Source organism: Rhinolophus ferrumequinum, chromosome 9, assembly GCF_004115265.2.
Source record: "Rhinolophus ferrumequinum isolate MPI-CBG mRhiFer1 chromosome 9, mRhiFer1_v1.p, whole genome shotgun sequence".
Lineage (NCBI taxonomy): Eukaryota > Metazoa > Chordata > Mammalia > Chiroptera > Rhinolophidae > Rhinolophus > Rhinolophus ferrumequinum.
Genome location: NC_046292.1, coordinates 71413247 through 71433448, shown reverse-complemented (window position 1 = coordinate 71433448; position 20202 = coordinate 71413247). Strand labels below are relative to the sequence as shown.

The 20202-nt window shown below is 34.5% G+C and overlaps 1 protein-coding gene across 1 annotated transcript in view; it reads right to left on the bottom strand.

The window, feature by feature from the left end:
• ABCD3 (ATP binding cassette subfamily D member 3) overlaps positions 1-20202 on the bottom strand; it is a 66286-nt gene that overhangs the window by 9724 nt on the left and 36360 nt on the right. The window contains exons 6-20 of the mRNA XM_033114841.1: positions 19658-19755; positions 19186-19309; positions 16917-16973; positions 14831-14973; positions 12086-12155; positions 9748-9817; positions 9567-9664; positions 9371-9462; positions 7674-7765; positions 7520-7592; positions 7334-7397; positions 3257-3334; positions 3087-3152; positions 2898-2987; positions 2304-2423 (exon numbers count right to left, since the gene is read on the bottom strand). Of these exons, the coding sequence (XP_032970732.1) occupies positions 2304-2423; positions 2898-2987; positions 3087-3152; positions 3257-3334; positions 7334-7397; positions 7520-7592; positions 7674-7765; positions 9371-9462; positions 9567-9664; positions 9748-9817; positions 12086-12155; positions 14831-14973; positions 16917-16973; positions 19186-19309; positions 19658-19755 (1335 nt within the window). The remainder of the gene's footprint in view (positions 1-2303; positions 2424-2897; positions 2988-3086; positions 3153-3256; positions 3335-7333; positions 7398-7519; positions 7593-7673; positions 7766-9370; positions 9463-9566; positions 9665-9747; positions 9818-12085; positions 12156-14830; positions 14974-16916; positions 16974-19185; positions 19310-19657; positions 19756-20202) is intronic.

The following is a 20202-nucleotide window of genomic DNA, read 5'->3' as shown; positions in this document are numbered from 1 at the left end:
CAAATGGGTGCAATGAAGGCAAATGTCACTTGAGACCTCAAGGGACAATGAGAGAAGAGAACTGGAGAGACAGCCCACCTGCACATTGAAGACTATAATGTATCGGTTAAGAGCAAGAGTTCTGGTGTCAGACTCTCCTGCACTTGAATCTGAGTTCTGCCCCTCATTAGCTATATGGCATTAGTAAGCTACTTAAGCCCTCCAAGTCTTTCCCTTGTCTGTACCTTACTTGACAGAGCTGCTGGGAGAATTAAACAGGATCTTCCATTCGAAATCAACTCTCCTCAACATTGTCCCAGTGCATTTTCTTTGTAGCTGTAAGACTGCCTTGTAGTACAATTAGTTCAGAACATCTGGATCTCCTAACTAGACTATTAAGGGCAGGCATCTGGCTAATACTGAATTCTGTGGAAACTACATCATAATTAAATTAGTTTTCACTCAAAATAATCTTATTTTCCTACATTTATACTGAAGGAACTTTTAGAAATCTGTCACCAGACCTTTGTTCAATAGTATTATTCCATTCCCTCAAATTCAAATCCTGACTCTCCTTACCCAAAAGTTCTTTTGGTTCATTTGTTTTACACAAACCTTGACTCTTACAAATTCACTATTTTGGGTGGTTAGACCTTCCAATTCTGTTCTTCTTAAAAATTATAATTTTTATAATTTATAAAAGCTGTCTTCACTTCCCTCAACTTTTTGCTCTGAAAATTGCTTAATCCTATCAAAAATGAAAAAACAGTAAAATGAACACACATACTCTTCACCCAACTTCACTGATATTTGTTGCATTAGCCTTTTCTCTCTCCCCAAAAATCCTTTGAAAGTAGCAAAACAATATGCTCTCTTTTAAACTTCACATTCAGTTCTCCCAACAGTGGCCTACACAGAACATAACCCTGTCAAAGGCTTGGTCAAAGCCGCATCACAAGTAAGCTTTCTCCACTTCCCAAACAACTCTATCATGGTTCATCTGGTTTTATGGAATTCCTTCTCCCCACTCTCTTACTCTTCCAAGATATCCTCTCACTCCTCTAGGCCCTGAACTTCTTATTTTCAAATAAAAACTTTCCCTTCTATATCTTTATACTATGCACACAGGACTCCTTAATTATGCACGTTTATTTTTCTTTCTCTGAATTACTGTTCTGTCCATTTGTGAATCTTAACTTATCCTTCCATTTTCTTTGAAGTCACAGTACAGGAATTTACATTTGTTCTCTTGACTTGCAGTTATTTCTATAGCTATCCTCTAAACTGATTCAAGAAATGCCCAATCACTTCAAATTCTCACTCCCTCAGCTCAATTTCCATTTTTGAGTATGGATGACATCTCTTTTCTTTTGTGATTAATTCTTCACTCTAGATTAAGCTCATGTTACAGCACTGACCAGACAGACCACAATATTAGGTTGATATTAAGTTCATATACAATGGGTATGAGTTGGAAAAACATATAAAATCAGGAAGTAAGAGGCAACAAAAAGGTAGAATGTAATCTGAGGATAATGAGTAAGCAATTGTACAATAAGCCATTTGTTTCCTGTCTTTCCTTGGCTACAGTTTTCTCTAATTTCCACAAGGTTAACATTCTGAAAAAAAAATAATTCCTCTCAATCTGCTCAAATTATGGTACGTTAGAAAACCACTCTTTAAAAGTTATTCCTCCTAACAGAGTACTCAAAGTTATCACTCTTCATATGTAGTGTTTTACAGTCATGTTTAACTAGGGATAAGTTTAGTCAATCATAAAATTAAAATAGCTCCTTTCAAATGCTTTTTTATAGTGTGAAAATTTTTAAGTTCTAAATAACTTTAGGTAGTAGATACTGAGTCCTGAAAAAGGATACATACAATAGAAGAGGGGAAGGGTAAAAACAGAACAAATAAAACGATAATAAAGTCAGAGCTGATCATCTCTAATTCCTTCAGCTACTTCAGAGAGAATAGCCTGAGTAAGACAAAGCGATGTCTATAGGGAAAAAATACTGAAAGAGATCTCATAATCCAACCAGGACTACCATATATCCCGGGGCCAATGTGTTACAAAGTTTCCGCAACTTTTACAAAAATGGATCAATGGTATATAATTGGATCTGTAGCTCTTCCTTTCACAGGGAAATTGTACAGATTTTTCACAATTCCAAATTTACATGTGAGTTATACACTTTCAAGCATCTTTATTATCATTTAAGCTTATCTATAACAATTGCTAATTAAAAAGATTAAAAGAAAATTGTGTGCCTTGATTAATCGACCAGTTGCATTGTTGTACAATGCCTTCAGAGTATACTTACTGCCATTCTTTGTTTCTCTCCACCACTGAGTACATCCATCCAATCCTGAACACTGTCCCAGCCTCCTTCACGTTCAAGGATATGACCCAACTGGACATTATCTAAGTATTCCTTCAGTACCTTTCAGCAAAATGATTAAAGGTGACATCAAGCTTAATATAAACCAACAGTATCTATCTTGCTTTATTTTATAAACTGAATTTGCTCTAATTCTATTGCCAACATTATTTAAGAAGGCACATTTCACAAAAGAATGTGACACAAAAGCAGCCCTGAATCCTTTACTTCCTATCTATACTAACTTTGACAAAATAGATCCAGTAGTTTAAGGAGAATAACACTATTGTACATAATTAAAGGACGAGGGGTAATGAGAAAACAAGCAATAGTGTAAAGACGAGGTTAAACACTCAACGAGTCATATTTAAGCAAAATAGTTAACATCTTATCTCAACTTGGAAATTATAATTAACGGCTAAGCTTTATACAGCTTTACAGGTTAGAATAAACTATCTGGCATTAAAAATACTTAACTGATTAAGAAAAAATCTGAAACAGAGTATTTTCAGTAGGTCTAGGATATATATTACTTACGAAGTCAGATATCCCCTTCTTTTTCTGATCTTCTCTTCCATCTGGATATATCACTTGGTCTCGAAGTGTTCCAAGGGTCATATAAGGTCTCTATAGTAGTAGAAAAAAATCATTGGAAGTGTATTTTTAAACAATTAATAAAACTATCTTTAAATCAAAGATTATAAAATAACTCAAGCAAGGTCTTACCTGAGGAACATAAAATAACTTTCCTCTCTCAGGTTTAGTTAGACGTCCTCCAAAAAGAGGCCATAACTATAAATGGAAAGGAGGTGGGGAGGAGCAATTGTAAATTTCACAATATGGTAGATCATAAAGCAAAACAAAACTGCAAAATTTTGAGGCCAATTTGTACTTACTTCACCAAGAACACGGAAAAGTGAACTCTTCCCACAGCCATTTGGGCCACAAATTAGAACGTTGGCCCCAGATCGAACCTGAAAGAAAATTAGTCTATGAGTTAATTAAATAGAGCAAATATATACACAATAAACATTTCCTTGCAGTCCAATAGTTCTTTGTTAATGATAACTTTTCTGTTTTGTCTATAAATGTGGTATTAGGTAGAAGTAGTAGAGGGTATGGTTGAAGGAACCCTTCATTTTTGTTTACTTTCAAATTTTACTCACTTTTTAAATTTAAAAATCACTTGATATTATCAACTTAATCTCAATCAGAATACAAAGAGCTAAAGCTTTAAAAATTTGAGAAGTCTTGAAAACAATAAATATGTGTGCATACACAGTCTTTTTAAAAAAAAAATGGAATCATACTACATATGTTCTACATTTGTTATTATTTAACAATATATTACATACGTTCTTCCAGGTCAGTATATTCAAATTCCTCCCATTCTTTTTATTTTATGCTTGCATAAAGTAAGGATGCACCATAATTTATTTAAATACTCCCCTTTTGTTAAATATTTAAGTCATCTGCATTTTGTTTCGCTCTTTTACATATACTGCAATGAACCTCCAAATCAGTGAGCAAATTTATGCACTGGTGAAAAATATTTCTATAGATCAAATTCTTTCAAATTATAAGTGTTGGGCCAAAGTATATAAGCATTATAAATATTTATCAGCGCCACCAAATTGTTCCACAACAACATAATTAAATGAGAAAAATGTAAAAACAGAGTGGTTAAGTTCTAAGCTTAGGGTCTTATATGTTTATCAGCCCTGTGAAGACTCCAAAACCAGGGTTATAATCTAGCTTACAACATTACACAGCAATGTACACCAGGAAAGAAGACAATAAAGAAATATGAGTTACCCTAGCTGTGGAACCTACCTCTGACAAGTTTTTAACTGTTGAGCTTGAGGTTATTATTTAATTCAATGAATATTTATTGAATTCTCAGTGGCAGGCTCTGTTCTAGGCAACGGAGCTACATTAGTGAATTAAAAAAGACCAAAAGAAACCCCTCCAAAACAAACCAAAAAAGCCCGAAACCCTCCCCTTACTAGTTCACATTCTAGTGGGAGAGATATAAAGAATATGCATAATAAATGAGCTAATTAAATAGTATGTTTGAAAATAAGGGCTATGGAGAAAAAAATAGATCAGGGTAAGGAAACTTGGGAGTGGGTAGGGCTGCATTTTTAAGGTGGCCAGGCCAGGCAACTGGGCAAAACTTTGAAAGAAGGAATAAATCTGGAGGAAGACTGTTCCAGCCCCAACTCTACCCTAAAAAAGCTAATTCAAAGACACCAAGGCAGGAATATAGGCATTCTTTTAAAAAACAAAAAGGAGGGTGATTTGGCAGGAGTTAAATTAGCAGGAGGGAAAAACAGGACATGAACTCAGAGAGGTGGGAGGTGGGAGTAGGGTAGTGGCAGGCAAATCCTACAGGGCACTGCAAGCCATTAAAAGGGGCTTGCTTTTACTCTGATGAAATGAAGAACGCAGTTGCATTATTCACAAGCGGCAAAAAAAGGAAAACAACCCAAGAGAGTAAACGGATAATCAAAATGTGGCATTTACATACAATGGATATTAACTATTCATCCTTAAAAAGAAATGAAATTCAGACATATGCTACAGCATGGATGAACCTTGAAGACATTATGTTAAGTGAAATAAGCCAAAAACTATAATACTGTATGATTCCACTTATATGAGGTAACTAGAACAATTATAGTCACAGAGACAGAAAGTAAAACAGAGGGTACCAGGTGCAGGGGAAGGAGGAAATGAGGAGTTACTGTTTCATGCGTACGGAGTTTGTTTGTTGTGATGAAAAGGTTCTGGAGATGGTTAGTGGTGACAGTAGCCCATTATAAATGGCTTAATGCCAATGAATTGTACACTACAAAAAAGGGTTAAAATTGTTAAAATTTTTTATGTTCATTTACCACGATAAAAAAAGAGAAAGAATGAGCTTCTAAAAAAATGTTGAGAATTACTGGCCTACCACCTACCATGCTTCCCCGAAAATAAGACCTAGCCAGACCATCAGCTCTAATGCGTCTTTTGGGGCAAAAATTAATATAAGACCTGGTCTTGTATTATATTACATTATATAAGACCCAGTCTTATAGTACAATAACTGAAGGATGTTTTTTGAATAAAGGAAGGCTATGTTAAGTAAAACAAAGGAAAGACAAAATAAATGAGAAAAAGTCAAGTCTAACTTAAAATACCTTAAATCAGAAAGACAGAGAGGAATTCATTACAGTAAACCAAAGGACAGAAGTCAAAGAAATAGCTCCCATTGGAGGAGAAAACAAAACAAGAATCACAGGACAGACAACAGGTGGTACAGAATATGATCACAAAGTAAAAATCTTGAACAAGTAGGGGTGTAATTGGGCACTTAAGACTCTCCAAATTAAACTAAAATAAGAGCAAAAAAGTAAGGACCTTTCTGAGACTATAATAGTGGAATTACAGGAACTGGCCAGAAGTATATTAAATCTAAACATAAGGGTTTTAAAGGAACAGGCTTTTGGACTGAAAGGAAAAGGAGAGCTTTTGTGTGGTAACCTTATGACGAAGTGGTATCACAGTTTATGGTATCACAGATGATAAACATAATCACAGACCATAAACATAATCTTATCTTATGGGGCGGCCAGATGGCTCAGCTGGATAGAGCACAAGCTCTGTACAACAGGGTTGCGGGTTCAATTCCTACATGGGCCAGTGAGCTCCACCCTCCACAATTAGATTAAAGACAACGAGCTGCAGCTGAGTTTCTGGAGGGGGCGGCCTGATGGCTCAGTTGGTTAGAGCATGAGCTCTCAACAACAAGGTTGCTGGTTCAATTCCCACAAGGGATGGTGGGCTGTGCCCCCTGCAACTAAAGACTGAAAACAGCAACTGGACTTGGAGCTGAGCTGCGCCCTCCACAACTAGACTGAAGGACAACGACTTGGAGCTGATGGGCCTGGAGAAAAACACTGATCCACAATATTCCTCAATAAAATTTTAAAAAACAATAATAATAATCTTGTCTACTCCACATATCTGTACATACAGATCCCAAATCCCTTTTCACTATGCTTGAGCCACATGTGAATCTGTATTGTTGGTCTATTTCTTCATAAAGACAGAGTGAGAGAAAGTGGGAGAAAGACCCAAAAGGATTCTTCAATAGGGAAATCTCATGGCTCTTTTTACCCTTCGGTTCTGGCAATAAAAGGGCTACTAGAAATCTAACAAAGATGGGGTTCTGATCTCTATTTTATCCCTGAAATCAAGCCTGATGGATGGCAACCTACTGTGTCAAGGGTACACACCAAACTGACTAAAGTACCTAGAGCTAAATGAGAAAACACTTCTGTAATACTTGGATTCATTCAATATTTACCAACTATATTTACATTTTCTCTACTTCCTCATTGCTCAATAAGTTCAAAGTACTTTGCAGAAGTAATATTTTTTCATTTATTAGTTCCTTAAAAAGTGGAGATTCAATAAACTCACATTACTAAGAGTAGGAAAACTGAAGACTTACCGAATATATCAATTTAAAAACAAATCCACTAATTATACTCCTTATTTTATAAACTATCAGACAACACTCCTTCAACTGAAGCAGTTGAAAAGAATTGCTATAGACAACACAAATTACAGAAGGCCACATACATAGGCATGTAGAAAGAAATTCTAGAGCTATGCTGTTCACATGTGCTACTGAATTTAAGAGCAAATTTATTAAAATTAAATAAAATTTAACATTCAGTTCTTCAGTTGCACTAGGCCTGGACTTTATTTGCAAAAAAATTTTGATAGTAATATTCAAAACTTTCAAGTCCTGTCAATTAAGAAAAATAAGATTTCTAAGTATTTCAAAGACTTACTTTTTAAAGCAATTTTGTGGATTCAGAGACTAAGTCAAGGCTTAAAATTATCTTCATGTTCAACCATTTTTTCATTTCACATTTTAAAGACAATTTAAGCTTTTATACAACCATTTAAAAACTTACTTCAAAATTAAGGTCTCGGATCAAGATATCTCCATTTGGCGTTGCTAAAGGAACATGATCAAATCTATAGGGGAAATTAATAAAAAGAAGATAATTTTACATTAAACACTAAGCAGATGTAGCTGAAAGGGTACAGTGTAGTTTAGCAAATGTTTATGGTGCTTAAGAACCTTTTTCTGTACATACTTTATGATGTTATCAACATTGATGATTTCTCCTGCACCAGGTATCAAGGGAATGACTTGTGCTGCTTCAGTACCTGAAATGGAAAAGAAGTATTAAAGCATCATATTATGTCAGCAAAAATTTAAACTATGTGACCTACTGAATTCATATTTACCCCTTTCCTGTTGTGAGACCATTGTGCGTTCATATTTTCCATGATTTAAATCCTTTAGTACTTGCATTAATTCTGAAATCCGAGCGGTAAAACTGCAATTTAAAAAACAAAAACAAAGCTATAACCAAATCTCCAAAGGCTATTATATCTTTTATATTTATTTTTTATTTACTTATTTGAGATAAAATTGACATATAACATTATGCAAGTTTATATCTTTTATTTTAACAAACCTAATTAAAGTTTCTAAACTTATAACTTAGTTTAAATGAAACAACCTAAAAGAAGTCTCATCAACATAAAGTGTTAGTGATAGTATGAATGTTTTACGGTGTTGCAGTAGGAGAACAGAAACATGGGGGTAAAAGAAGAGGTTTAACAGGATTCCCACCTCTACAGATACTTCTTTAATAAATAAGTCACAAAGGTTGCCTGCCGCTAGGATTTTAAGGATGTTTCTAGTAGATACTACAAAAGGACTAGTTCTAGTGCATTCCTCAGACCCAGGAAGTATGAACCCTGAGTTTCCACTGGAGTGAGCTATAACACTTTGTATAAAGATGGCCTTCTACCTGAGAAAGGCATTTGTTATATATACACCAATGCATGCTACCTCTCTGCAAACATGGAAGCCTTTGGAAGATTTCTCTCTTTCAAATTCCGAAGAGGGGAAAAGATGAAGTACTCTTAATATTAGATGGAAATCACTAGAGCAATGGAGAGAAATCGAAACTAATGACAAGAAGTTGAGGCATGTAAGAATGACATGATAGTCAAACAGAAAGCCCTCTACATCGGAGAAGTAAAACAGGATTTTTCTGTAAAGAAGCAGTAATCTCATAAAGGAACAGAAGCACCCCACATGCCATGAACTGTGAAAGCACAAGTTATTAACAAGTAGGAAGAATGTCAGTATTATCAAGAAAGAGACTCTGCACAGTAGTTTATTTCTATAATTTCTACAACTTCTATCTTGCAGTGAAGACCTTAACTGCCAGAGGAGGAGAGAAGGAGGAATAAAGAAGAGGAAATATGCAGAGATGAATCAGTGACCTGGGAAAGATCCTGAGTCATCCAATTTCTCCAGATGACCTAAAATTTATGGTGCTTTTTTCCATTATAGAGTTTTTTATACCATACCAAGCCCGTTATATTGGAGCCTGAAACATTGAAATATTTAATTCCACTTTATGGTCTAAGAACAATTTTATTAGACAATATGATCACATTTACAATTGTACCTAGAGATACCACAAGGTAACATTTCATTTTTTTCCATTAAAATCAATTTCATCTTTTGCTAGGTTGCCAGTACCAAAGATCTAAGGGGGAAAAAATGTATGATAGGCAACAAAACATTCAAATTAAAAGATTCCATTCATTAGGTTAATTTTCTGTGAATTAAAAAAAGACTGTTATGATTCAATAGGGTCCAACTTATTAAATACCAGTGTCCATGGAGCAGATGGACTGAGAACTGCTAACTTAGTTTAAGGCTCAAAACAACTATCTTAAGGAAACATGAAAAGTTGACTGTAAGAAAAAAAAAAATCTTAATTCTTTATCAAAACCAGTTTCCAGTAGTAGTAGCATCTGTTTTTACTGATCTTAACCTCAACTGAGCACAATCATTTAGGATAACGTATTTTTTAAAAAATTATTCTCTGCAATTGCTCCTGATTACTAATCTTACTTACCCAGCCAATCTAGTCATTTCACGGCCAGCCAAAACTATTCGACCCAGAGCTTGAGACATTCGCAAAAGCATCCTTCCACTTTGGTAGTAATCCTTAAATAGAAAAAATATACTATTTTTTACTTACATCTCTAAGATTAAGAACTAGGTTTTATTTTTATACTTGAATTTTCAATTTATTATTACTACTACTTTACCTCCAAAAGTTCGGCATGTGTACTCTTGAGATGTCGAGAATGAGACAAATCTAGGAAAGGACGACTGACAACTAGATAACCAACTACAGTGGCAAGATCTGAAATAAAATAGTTAAGATTTAAAACATTAGCAATACTTCACTTTTTCAACAAATTCCATCATCTCTTTAAACATACTTACATTTGGCAATTATGCTATCAATGAAGCCCATAGAAAACCGAAACAAAATGAAATTATGTAGGTGTTCCACCTGACAGAAAGCAAAAACAAAAAAATACATTATTTTCTATATATAAAAAAATCAATCTACCATGAGAATGAAAGACACTGTGTAATTTATTTATTCAAGAAATATTTACAGAGTGTGTATGATTTCTGGTTATATTGTACATCACATTTCATCAAGTATATGCTGATCACAGAGCAGGTGCCAAACAAATACTTCATGAAACCATTTTTATACAAACAGAATGGAAATTACATGAAGAATGTTAATGTGGTGTTCCTTGCATGTAATGTACTAGTACAATAACACTGTATTCACAATACTATCAGATATATACATGGCAAAATTGATCAATAATCAAAACAAAAAGGACAGAAAAATAAGCTAATTTAGGTGAAACACTAGCAGTCCAGATTGGTACTCAATGGTTTGCTTTAATTAGAGACACCCGGTCTGTGCTTTCTCTAAGAATTGTATTACACTCAATTCAAACCAGGTGTTGATGTAAATTAATGACACATAGGCCGAGTCTGTAGTTTTAATCTGAGCATGCGTTATCTCACAATTCCAAGTCTAAAAATGTTTTTTTCCCTCCATTTTTATTGTTCTCAAATTTTCCATCTATCAGATTATTCAAGGTCCTGCATGACCTGGCACTAGGCTCTATCTTAAAACTCATCTGCTTCTACTTTGCTCCTTCTCACTGACTTCCAGAAATGGTAGTTCCTCAAACATGCGCCTGCATTCAGGCTTCCCTCTTTTTGTGTCCTCTGCCAGAAATACTGTCTTTCTAAATGTTTGTATTTTATGACTAGCACCCCCACTAAATGCCACCTCCTCTAGAAAGACTTTGCCATTCCAACTAAAATAGTAAGGCAACAGCCCCCATCAGACTCTATCACTTTATCCCATTTTATTTTTGGTCACAGGACTCATTACTATCTGAAATCACATAAAACATCCAGTTGTTTACATGTTTGTCTTCCACTAACATGTGGGTTTCCTAAGTACAGGGTAGCTTGCTCTTACTATCATCTGCAAAAGAACAATGGTTGGAACATTTATTCAATGAATAAATGGGGTGATATATGGGGTGCTCAATGCCTGAATACAACAATAAATAGAACAGACAAGGTCCCTGAGCTCATGGAATTTACATTCTAATTGAAGAGACAAATTAATAAACAAATAAGGTAATTATAAAAACAACATATGCTTTTAAGAAAACAGGTCATTAAAATGGAAAGTTAACTAATGGAGGCAATTTCAGATAGACTAATCAGAAAAAGCAAGGCCTTAAAAAGTGTTAACTTTTGGGATGCAATCCAAAGGGTAAGTATAAGCAAGCCATGTGAAAAGTGAGCTGGTGAACGGCAGTCCCCTGGAAAATTACCTTAAATGCATTTTAAGGAGCACCATCAAATTTCAGTCATGTTAAATACAAAATATTAGGGAAAAAAAGGGCAAAAATCCAATTTATGAAATAATTTTAAATGAAAACCATTTTAATCTTTTCAAATCAAATATATATTTAATTTCACCAATTTCCACTAAAATGTTAGCTCTATAAAGGCAGGATTTTACCATCACATTCACCACTGTTATCACACACTAGCTTCTGCAACAAGAACAGGCATCTAGATGACATTCAATATCTTTTGAATAAATAATAAAATTACTTCAATTCAAATTTTCCAAGTGGCAAGTAAATAAAACTGAAGTATAGTTTTCACAAGAAACAATGTTTATATTCCAAATCATGAGTCAGCAAACTGTGGCCCACAGTCCAAATCCAACCTGCTACTAATTTTTTTTAAATAAAGTTTTATTAGAACATAGCCACACCCATTCATTTACATATACTATATGGCTACATTTGTGTGGCAGAATTGAAGAGTTGCAATGGAGACCATAAGGCCTGAAAAGCCTAAACTATATTTGTACTATCTTGTCCTGTACAGAAAAAGTTTGCTTACCCCTGCTCTAAATAATAATCTTTACAGTATTTTTGCGAATGCTACAGGAACAAATCTGCTGTAGGAAGCAGTAAATTTATCATTATGTAAGGTTGCATATCCTATGCAACCTCTGTAGAAATACACTGACAATTATTTTAATTAATCTACCCATTTTTATAATTAGGCAACTTAATATAGATATGACAGAACTTATTCTCATTTTTTATGAAAACATATTATAAAAATCCTTTACAGCTATTTAAAAGCAAATATCTTAAAAATTATCAAAAAAACTCTTTCCATAAATACGTGAGCCTCAAGCATGTAATCTTACCAGTTTTCGGAAGACTGTGTGGATTGTCTGCTTTTCTCTTTTATTCCCATTGTAAAAGGCAATTTCTTCACTATTAAAAAAATAATACAGCAATTAATTTTAATGTTACCGAAGCCTGAAAAATAACTGAAATACAGTATTTGATGACTGAACATCTGTATTTAAATGGACATTTTGTGACTAAGAGCTTACAGGTACGTCTCAAGCCATGGTCTGCACTTGACACCCTGCTCCTAGCTCAGCTGATCAGAGCACAGGAATACATACCTGACTTGGTCAACTATATGTTGCATATGCCATATGTAGCCTGGCTGGAAAATGCTCTGGGCTAATTATCTAAAATTTGAGTCAAGAAATAAGAAGGAAGTTGCCATGATACATAGGAAGGCAGGGCTGGATCAGGCATCAGAGAGTACAAATTGAGCACAGATCCAGATAGGAAGGAGCGAAAGCAACAGCTAGAAAAAGATAGATAGTGACGCCATGACGTACAGTCTTCGAAAGACAGAAAAGCAAAGTAAGTCCTGATGGCTTCACAGTGCCAACTCTCAGGAGGCACAGCTGCGTAGTCATGCTTATTCTTGGAACCCCCACCATATCCTCACAACTTCCGTTTTCTTGAGCTGGTTTGACTGGAGTCACAAGGGCCACAGGAGCTTGACTAGAAATAAAAGGGCCTTTTTATAGGTGAAGAAAGGTTCAATGTAGTTACATAAATCTGTGAAAGTCATTCAGCTAGCCAGTCAAGCAGCTGTTGTAACTCATATCTGACCCTAAAGTCTAGTCTTTCCACTCTATTCAGTGTGATGTAAACTTTCCCGGCAAAGTACCTCTTACAGCAGAGGAAAGTAAAGATTTACACAGAAGTCCAGAAGGCACAGTTAAAACAGCCTTCAATAAACACCTAATATTTCTTTAAAGTCTCTTTTCTCTCTTAAAACCTTATGTGAATTTTATATTCTTCTCTAAAATGTACCTGTATTTTTTTCCCATCGTAAAAACAAGGTAGCTCCTACTTTAACCCCTTCAAGTAAAATTAACTTTCAATAACGATGCACCATGTTTGACCTGTTTTATGGTCCCCTTGACACAATGATACAGAGCCCCAAGGTATCAGAATCCCAGTTTAAGAAACACAATTCTCCACCTATAATTAATTACTTTTCTTACTTCTTTCTACCTCCTCCACACATTTAAGCCAACGGAAGAAGATGAGGTGAGAATCCTACTTCTCCTGAACTGAGTCCTTTGAGACCCACCCTAAAACCTGAAAAGACAAACCATCCCGGAGTACTGATGGCTGCCTATTCACCATTTATTCTCTTCCTTGCCCTGTTTCCTAAGAGAACCCCAATTTCCTTAAAAGTTATCTTCCCTTTTCTGGGTATCCAAATGGTTTAGTAATGGCCTCAACCTCACCCACAGGGCCTGAGTTTCAAATGGTCTAAGCCAATCACTTTGCTGTAATTGCTTTAGGCACCAGCAAGTGATAATTCTGGCGAATACGGTGTGAAAAGAAAGTCTGCTGTAGGGCTTCTGGAAAGTTTCCTTGTTCATTCTCTTAAAGATAAAAGAGATGGCCCATTCTGGTTTCTGGACTTTTTGCAGGAACAGAGGGCTAGTGGGATCTGGAACTGCTTTTGACATTTTGTGGTCACAGTAAGAATTAACCTGAGGAAAGGGGCAACATACAAAGGAGGGCAGGGCCAAGAAAACATCAAAGAAGAGCCAGAGCCCTGATCATGCTGTGGCTGGAAGTGCTTTATCTTAAGAGGTCTTCTGTGAAGTAGTAAATATCCTTATTGCTGGAACCTTCTGAGTCAGGGGATTCTGTTTCTTGTAACAGAAAGAATCCTAGCTGATACCATCTTTCATTCCCTTGACAAATCACCTCTCTACTCAACAACCTATTCCTCTGCCTAGAGAACAAAACCCTATTTAAAACTGGTACCATTTTAGCAATCCAAGGAAACAAGAGGGAACTGTTAAAAGAGTAACTTCCTAAGTAATTTTGTAAACGCCTACAGGGTAGTAAATAAATTTTGGCACCCTCAATATGACTTAAGGTTGACAGATCAATATATGAGAAAATTTACTGAGCGCCTGTTACATACCAAAAACTGTGCTGGAAGCGCGCGCGCACTTTCTTTCTCTCTCTCTCTCATTATACACAGACACACACACACACACACACTCATGTGTATATTTCAGATTTAATGTTATCTACCTATTATAAACAAGAAAAGTAAGGCTATAAATAACTTGCCACAAGTCAAAGGATATATAATTGATAAGTGAAGGAGGTAGATTTTGCAACTAGTCAGGCTAGCTCCAAAGCTCAATACTTTTTCCTCCTATTTTGAATTTTAAACTATCTGGAAACTAGGTAGAGAGACATTCAGTGAAACTGAATTACTGAGTATTCCAAACATAGTCTCAAATAAAACTATTTTGGGATAAAGTGAGACAAAATTTTCTATGAAGTACTGTAAGTAAATCTGAATTGTATTTTGGCTATGTTTAAAGTGAAATTAAGAGAAAATTAGTCAATAAACGACATGAAGAGGAGAGAATCAGGGATACTACTAGAAAAAGGGTTATAAAACTGATATTCTTCATAATGTGTATTTTCAAAAGAAGTAAATACACATAGACACAATTTCAGTAACAGTGTTACCTGACTTTCAATATCCACAAAAATTAATTTTTAGTACAGCTAAATACATTTAATACATTTTTCCTCACCTGTTTGTGATGAGCCGGGAATTAACGTATCTATACTCTCCTTCATACTTTTGCTCAGTTATTGTCATCTTACCAATGGGTCTTCTAAGTCGAGTTAGGAATAGCCCAGAAACAAGCAAGTAGGCCATCATGCTTGCAGGGCCCTATTATTATTGTGAGAGAAAGATACAAAGTTCAAGGATATCTAATAAATGTACTGGATGTAACATGCACAATTGTTACAATTAACTCCAGTGACTTTGAGAGATACTGATCTTTTGGTTAATTTTTTCCCCTTAATTGTTTCTTCTCTCACACACATACTGGGCGTCTACACTTTTACTACTCATTGACTTCTCCCACCAAGTGCAGCTCATCCCCCAGCTCTCCCAAATATGCTCACCTAAACACTCCTAATTGCAGTCATCATTCTTTCTATGGCATCTGAAACTCTACTGATGGAACTCCTCTTGAATTTTTCTCAAGATTCCACAATAACTCTCAGACCTCTTTTTCACCTTCTCTTTGAATGTTAATATTCCCTGAGGTTTCTTCCTTACCTCTCTTCTCCTCCCAAATTTATATCTCTAGTCCCATTACTCATAAGAATCCAAGACATTATTTTCAAGAACTATCCATCTTTACCACACTACTCTGTCGAGCCTCAAGCTTAGTTCTCCCAAACACACTCCATCTGCCTTTCCATTCTCATACATCTTGCTTCCAGCTCCATACTTTCTGTCTTGATAAGTGACCTCATCACCCACTGACCATCCCAAGAGAGAAGCTTTGAGCTGACTTTTCCAAAGTCATCACGGAAACTTCCCTCATTCCCATATATATCCTATGTTCTGCCATACTGAAATACTTGTTTCCTGAACGTGCCATTCAATTAAGTTGTCCTTACGTTTGGCAAGCCTGACATAGCTAATGAATGAATGCCTACGCATCCTCCTCAAAGAAGTTCAAATATCACCTCCAATTCTCCCAGATACTAAATACTTTAATCAAACTTCTATTATTGGACTTAACACACTGCATTAGATCTCCTTGTACATCTATCTCTTTCAACAAATCATAATCCTTCCTGAGCAGGGGAAATGTATTTTATGCACTTTTTTAATTCCTTCTACTCAGTATAATATATGTAGAATATAGTGTGTATCCAAGATTTTTTAAATTAAATATAGTTGATTCATGCATTTCAACGAAACATAGTTTCTACCTTCAAGAAATTCAGAATCAGATAACAGAAATACCTGGAGGTATATTTAAGTAATATGTAAGTGTAATAAGTACCATAAAAATATAGAGACCAAGAAAAAGAAAATAGAGACAAGAGGAATTAGTAAATTCCTTAGAGTAAGGAATTTGCTTATAGTAAAAACATGCTACAAGAATGATTAAATCTGGATTATGAGATAGAAAAAGTTAGGAAAGTAGACAATAAAATTCAAATAAAAATCTGATTTCCCCAGTGCTTTGGAAAGGAATAAAAAGCACTCTATAATTTATTTATCAACTACAAAATGGATATACATGTATATATATTTATGCATAAAGCAACCATAGTATTATGTGGTTGTGTTATATAACAATAACATTACATATTAAATGACTCAAGTTAGACTTCAGTGAGAACACTCAGAAAAATTTAATTATTCTTACCAACACAAATATCAGAGAGACAGGGTAATAAGGCTCACAGATACCCAACCATTTATACAAGATATTCTTGAAACTGGTATAGCCATTCTAAAGGTATTCTTGATATTTTAACATTCAAATTTCTTGTTAAAATGACTGTCTCCAAACCTCTTTTTAGACATTACTTTGCAACAATAAGTACATGTATGTTCAATGTTAAACATTGTACTTCTGGTTATTGACACCACAAAAATTTTCCAAGTATGTGACTTAAGGAAAATTTAAAAAGCTAAACTAGAATAATTTTTAAATCTCTTGTATAGTATTATCTTACATCCACACTTTACTAGGTACATCTTACAAAAATGTTCTTGAGACACATAAAAATTCTTACAAACCATCCAGCTATTCATAATACAGCATTATAGCAATTTAAAAGACAAAATAAAAGTAAACTCACCTGAGCTCCTATTGCACTTGTTAACTTGAAGATATACAAAACTATGTCTAAAAATGGCTGTAAAATAAATATTAGAAGATACAAAATTAAAAAGGAACTAGATATCCTAGATTGACAGCTAATACATGTTAAATACAAAATGCTACTCAACACTTAACACATAATTGTCAACATGTAGAGTTCCCATTATGCATAATGTACTGTAATATCATGTAGACCAATCAATACATAAAAGACAGTTCTTATTCTCAAGAAACTTAAAATAGAGACAGACAACTTCACCAATGTCTACTGACAATCAAGTGGGAAAAACATTTATAGCTTTCTATCAACTAAGGTAGCTCTAACCATTAGTAACTAAGTAATTTCTCAAGAGAGTGCAAAGACACTAAATAAAATGACCTGAGCTATAACCCCAAATCTGCTGCTACCAGCTTTTCTGGCTTCTACATACATATCTTCCCCTGTAAAAATGAGAGGTTCTTCCTGCTCTTTATATTGTTTGATTCTATTATTTTAACACAACATCCATATGTTGAAATAATCAAGTGAGCCTAAGTATCTAATTTTCTGATATAAAATTCAAACTTCTAGAACTAAAATAATACATAAATGTACTGCTCCTCACAGAGACAGCTCAACTGACATACCAAAAGTTCTACACATTTTGAAGTGTTTTCCAGGAAACCCAAATTGTGTTGATTCACTTAAGTCTATAGCCATCCTTTCCTAATTACTATCTGCATTACCAGGATAGGTCACTTGATTTATTAATTGGCTTGTACTAAGATGAACCTTTTCTTTTTTGTTTTATAAGTTGTCAAGAAGCTAGAAATACTTGTAAATTTTAAGTACATCCAAAAGTCATTGATAAATATAATAACATAATTCAAGTGAGAGTCCAATTAGATAATTAAAAAAAATTTATATATATATATTGTAGTGCACACCACACTACAATTAATTAATTCAATATTTTACCCTATTACAGATGTGACAAGACCTGAGCCATAAACCTGCTCAAGTGCCAAGGTGTAAAAACTACATGTCTGCAGAATACATGAAAATTTTTATATATACACCCCACCACCCAACACACACACACACACACACACACACACACACACACACAAACAGAATAAACTTTAAAATGTGGTAATGGGGGGAGAAAAGAAAGCTGAATTGCTGAATAATTTGTAGTTGTGTTAGAGTTCTAGAGTTTGGGATCAGTTAGCAAAGGCTTCTAGAGAGCTGAATAAACAACAAAGTTTGGTATGAAGTGAAAAGGAATCTTAGTAGTGGGCCTATCACGAGGGGGTAAGAAGCTCTATGGATACATATCGCTTTTTAAGAATTGCCTATCCTCCCTCCATCCACATGGTTGAAGTGGGAGCATTCCTTTTCTTACAATGCAACCCAGGCCCTTCCTTTGTATATGGTTTTCTTTGTCTCAAGAGTGGATATATCTGCATCAATTGTGGCCAGAGACAAAGAAATTATAAATGGTCCAGTATGAGAAAAAGCTACCACCCCAGACCCAGAGAAGTCATGTGGATTAAAGTGGGAAATCTAGCATGAAGAGGGGAAAGAATCCTGGGTAGACAATCCTATAGGTGCCCATTACATGCCATAGTCAACGCAAGAGGTAACGGCAAAGAAGATAGATTAATGAGAAGACTATAGCAAAAGCTATGAGATGAGTAAGATAAAGAACTGAGAAAATCAACAAGAAGAAAACTGGTTAAGGCCTACCATCTGAGTCAAGAGGTTTGGCAATTATCTGGGAAAGGGGGAAAAACAGTAATTAGAAGAAAACTGAAACAAACTAACATCTTATGAAATTTTTTTGACTATTACTTAAACAATCTATTAGAATTAGAGATACTGAAGCAGAGAAATGGGCAGGAAGAAGTCCTAACCTACTATTATAGATGTGGAATTAGAAACATTAAATTGACCATCAATCTGTAACAATTGCCAAATTGGTCAACAGATCAAAATTTAAATTTCTGGTGCTTTACTGAAATTAGCCTGTAAAATTCTTATGAAATCTTTATAAGACACTTAATTCTCAATTCTTGGTCAAAGCACCTCATAAAAATATAAAAAATTAAATAATTATAGTTAAAACTAGTATAACTCTAATTTTCTTATAAAAGCATTAAATATTTATATGCCGCTGTTATATCCATCAAATAAATTCTATATAAATTTGCTTAGATTCAAAATTCAACAAATTAACAAATAATAAAAAAATAGACAAACTTACCTTACTAAGATTTGAATATAGATCGACTACACTGTTACAAAACTTTTCTACATCTTGGGTAAGCAGCTGGTCTGGATTAGCTATTCTGTTGTCCAGATTTCCCATTTTATAGTATGTGAAAGCTCTACAATAACAATAAGAAAATGACTTTTAACAAAACGTTGTTTTTTAAATTCACATTATACTACACAGTCCAAATTACTAGAAACAGAAAAGTTTGGAGCTGGACGAGGCCCCCGAAGACTGCCCTAATTTATTTTAAAGACGAGGAAGGAAGTCCAGAGACAGATGACTTGTCAATTAAGGGAATTAGATTCCAAATAGTTGAAGTCTTTCCCTATGTGTTTCTGGATCTGAGAGCAATTTTCTTGAAAAACGTATCCAATAAAAAAGAAAAACTTCTTCATCTCAATATCGTAAGTATTACTGTTCAGTTTAAGTATTTTTAACACAAAAATAAATTATCACTTACTGGAGATACTCCTCATAGAGGTGTTTGGTTAGTCTTACTCGGAAGCACAGTTTGAGCTCATTTAACCCAAACTTCAAGAAGTTATTAACCAGAGAGATCTAAAACAAACAAACATACACACATTACTGATTTTGCTTCATTTCTACTTACTAAATCATAATTTATTTCTCCCGAAATCCTATGATTTTTATAACTGATAGTCCAAATTTCTATAGTTCAATTCTGTTTTTCTCAAAACTTACAAAAATACAAAGAGAACATGCTAAACCAATTGCAACTGGCTATATTATATCCTGATATGTTAAACTTTACTTGGAACTTAATTTTAGAATATGTTAACTTCATTAATTATGAGAAGAATCTTGCGATTTTTTTGGTAAACAAAAAAGCCACATCTGTCACCTTTCTAATGTAAAGGACTTGCTTTTAGGCATTTATGTTGATATCTTCTGTGTCCTACTACATACCACCGCAGACAATGAATTCTATATATGCTGCATTTGTATTTGTTAAAAAAAGTAGTGTAAGTTTTACACCAACTAATG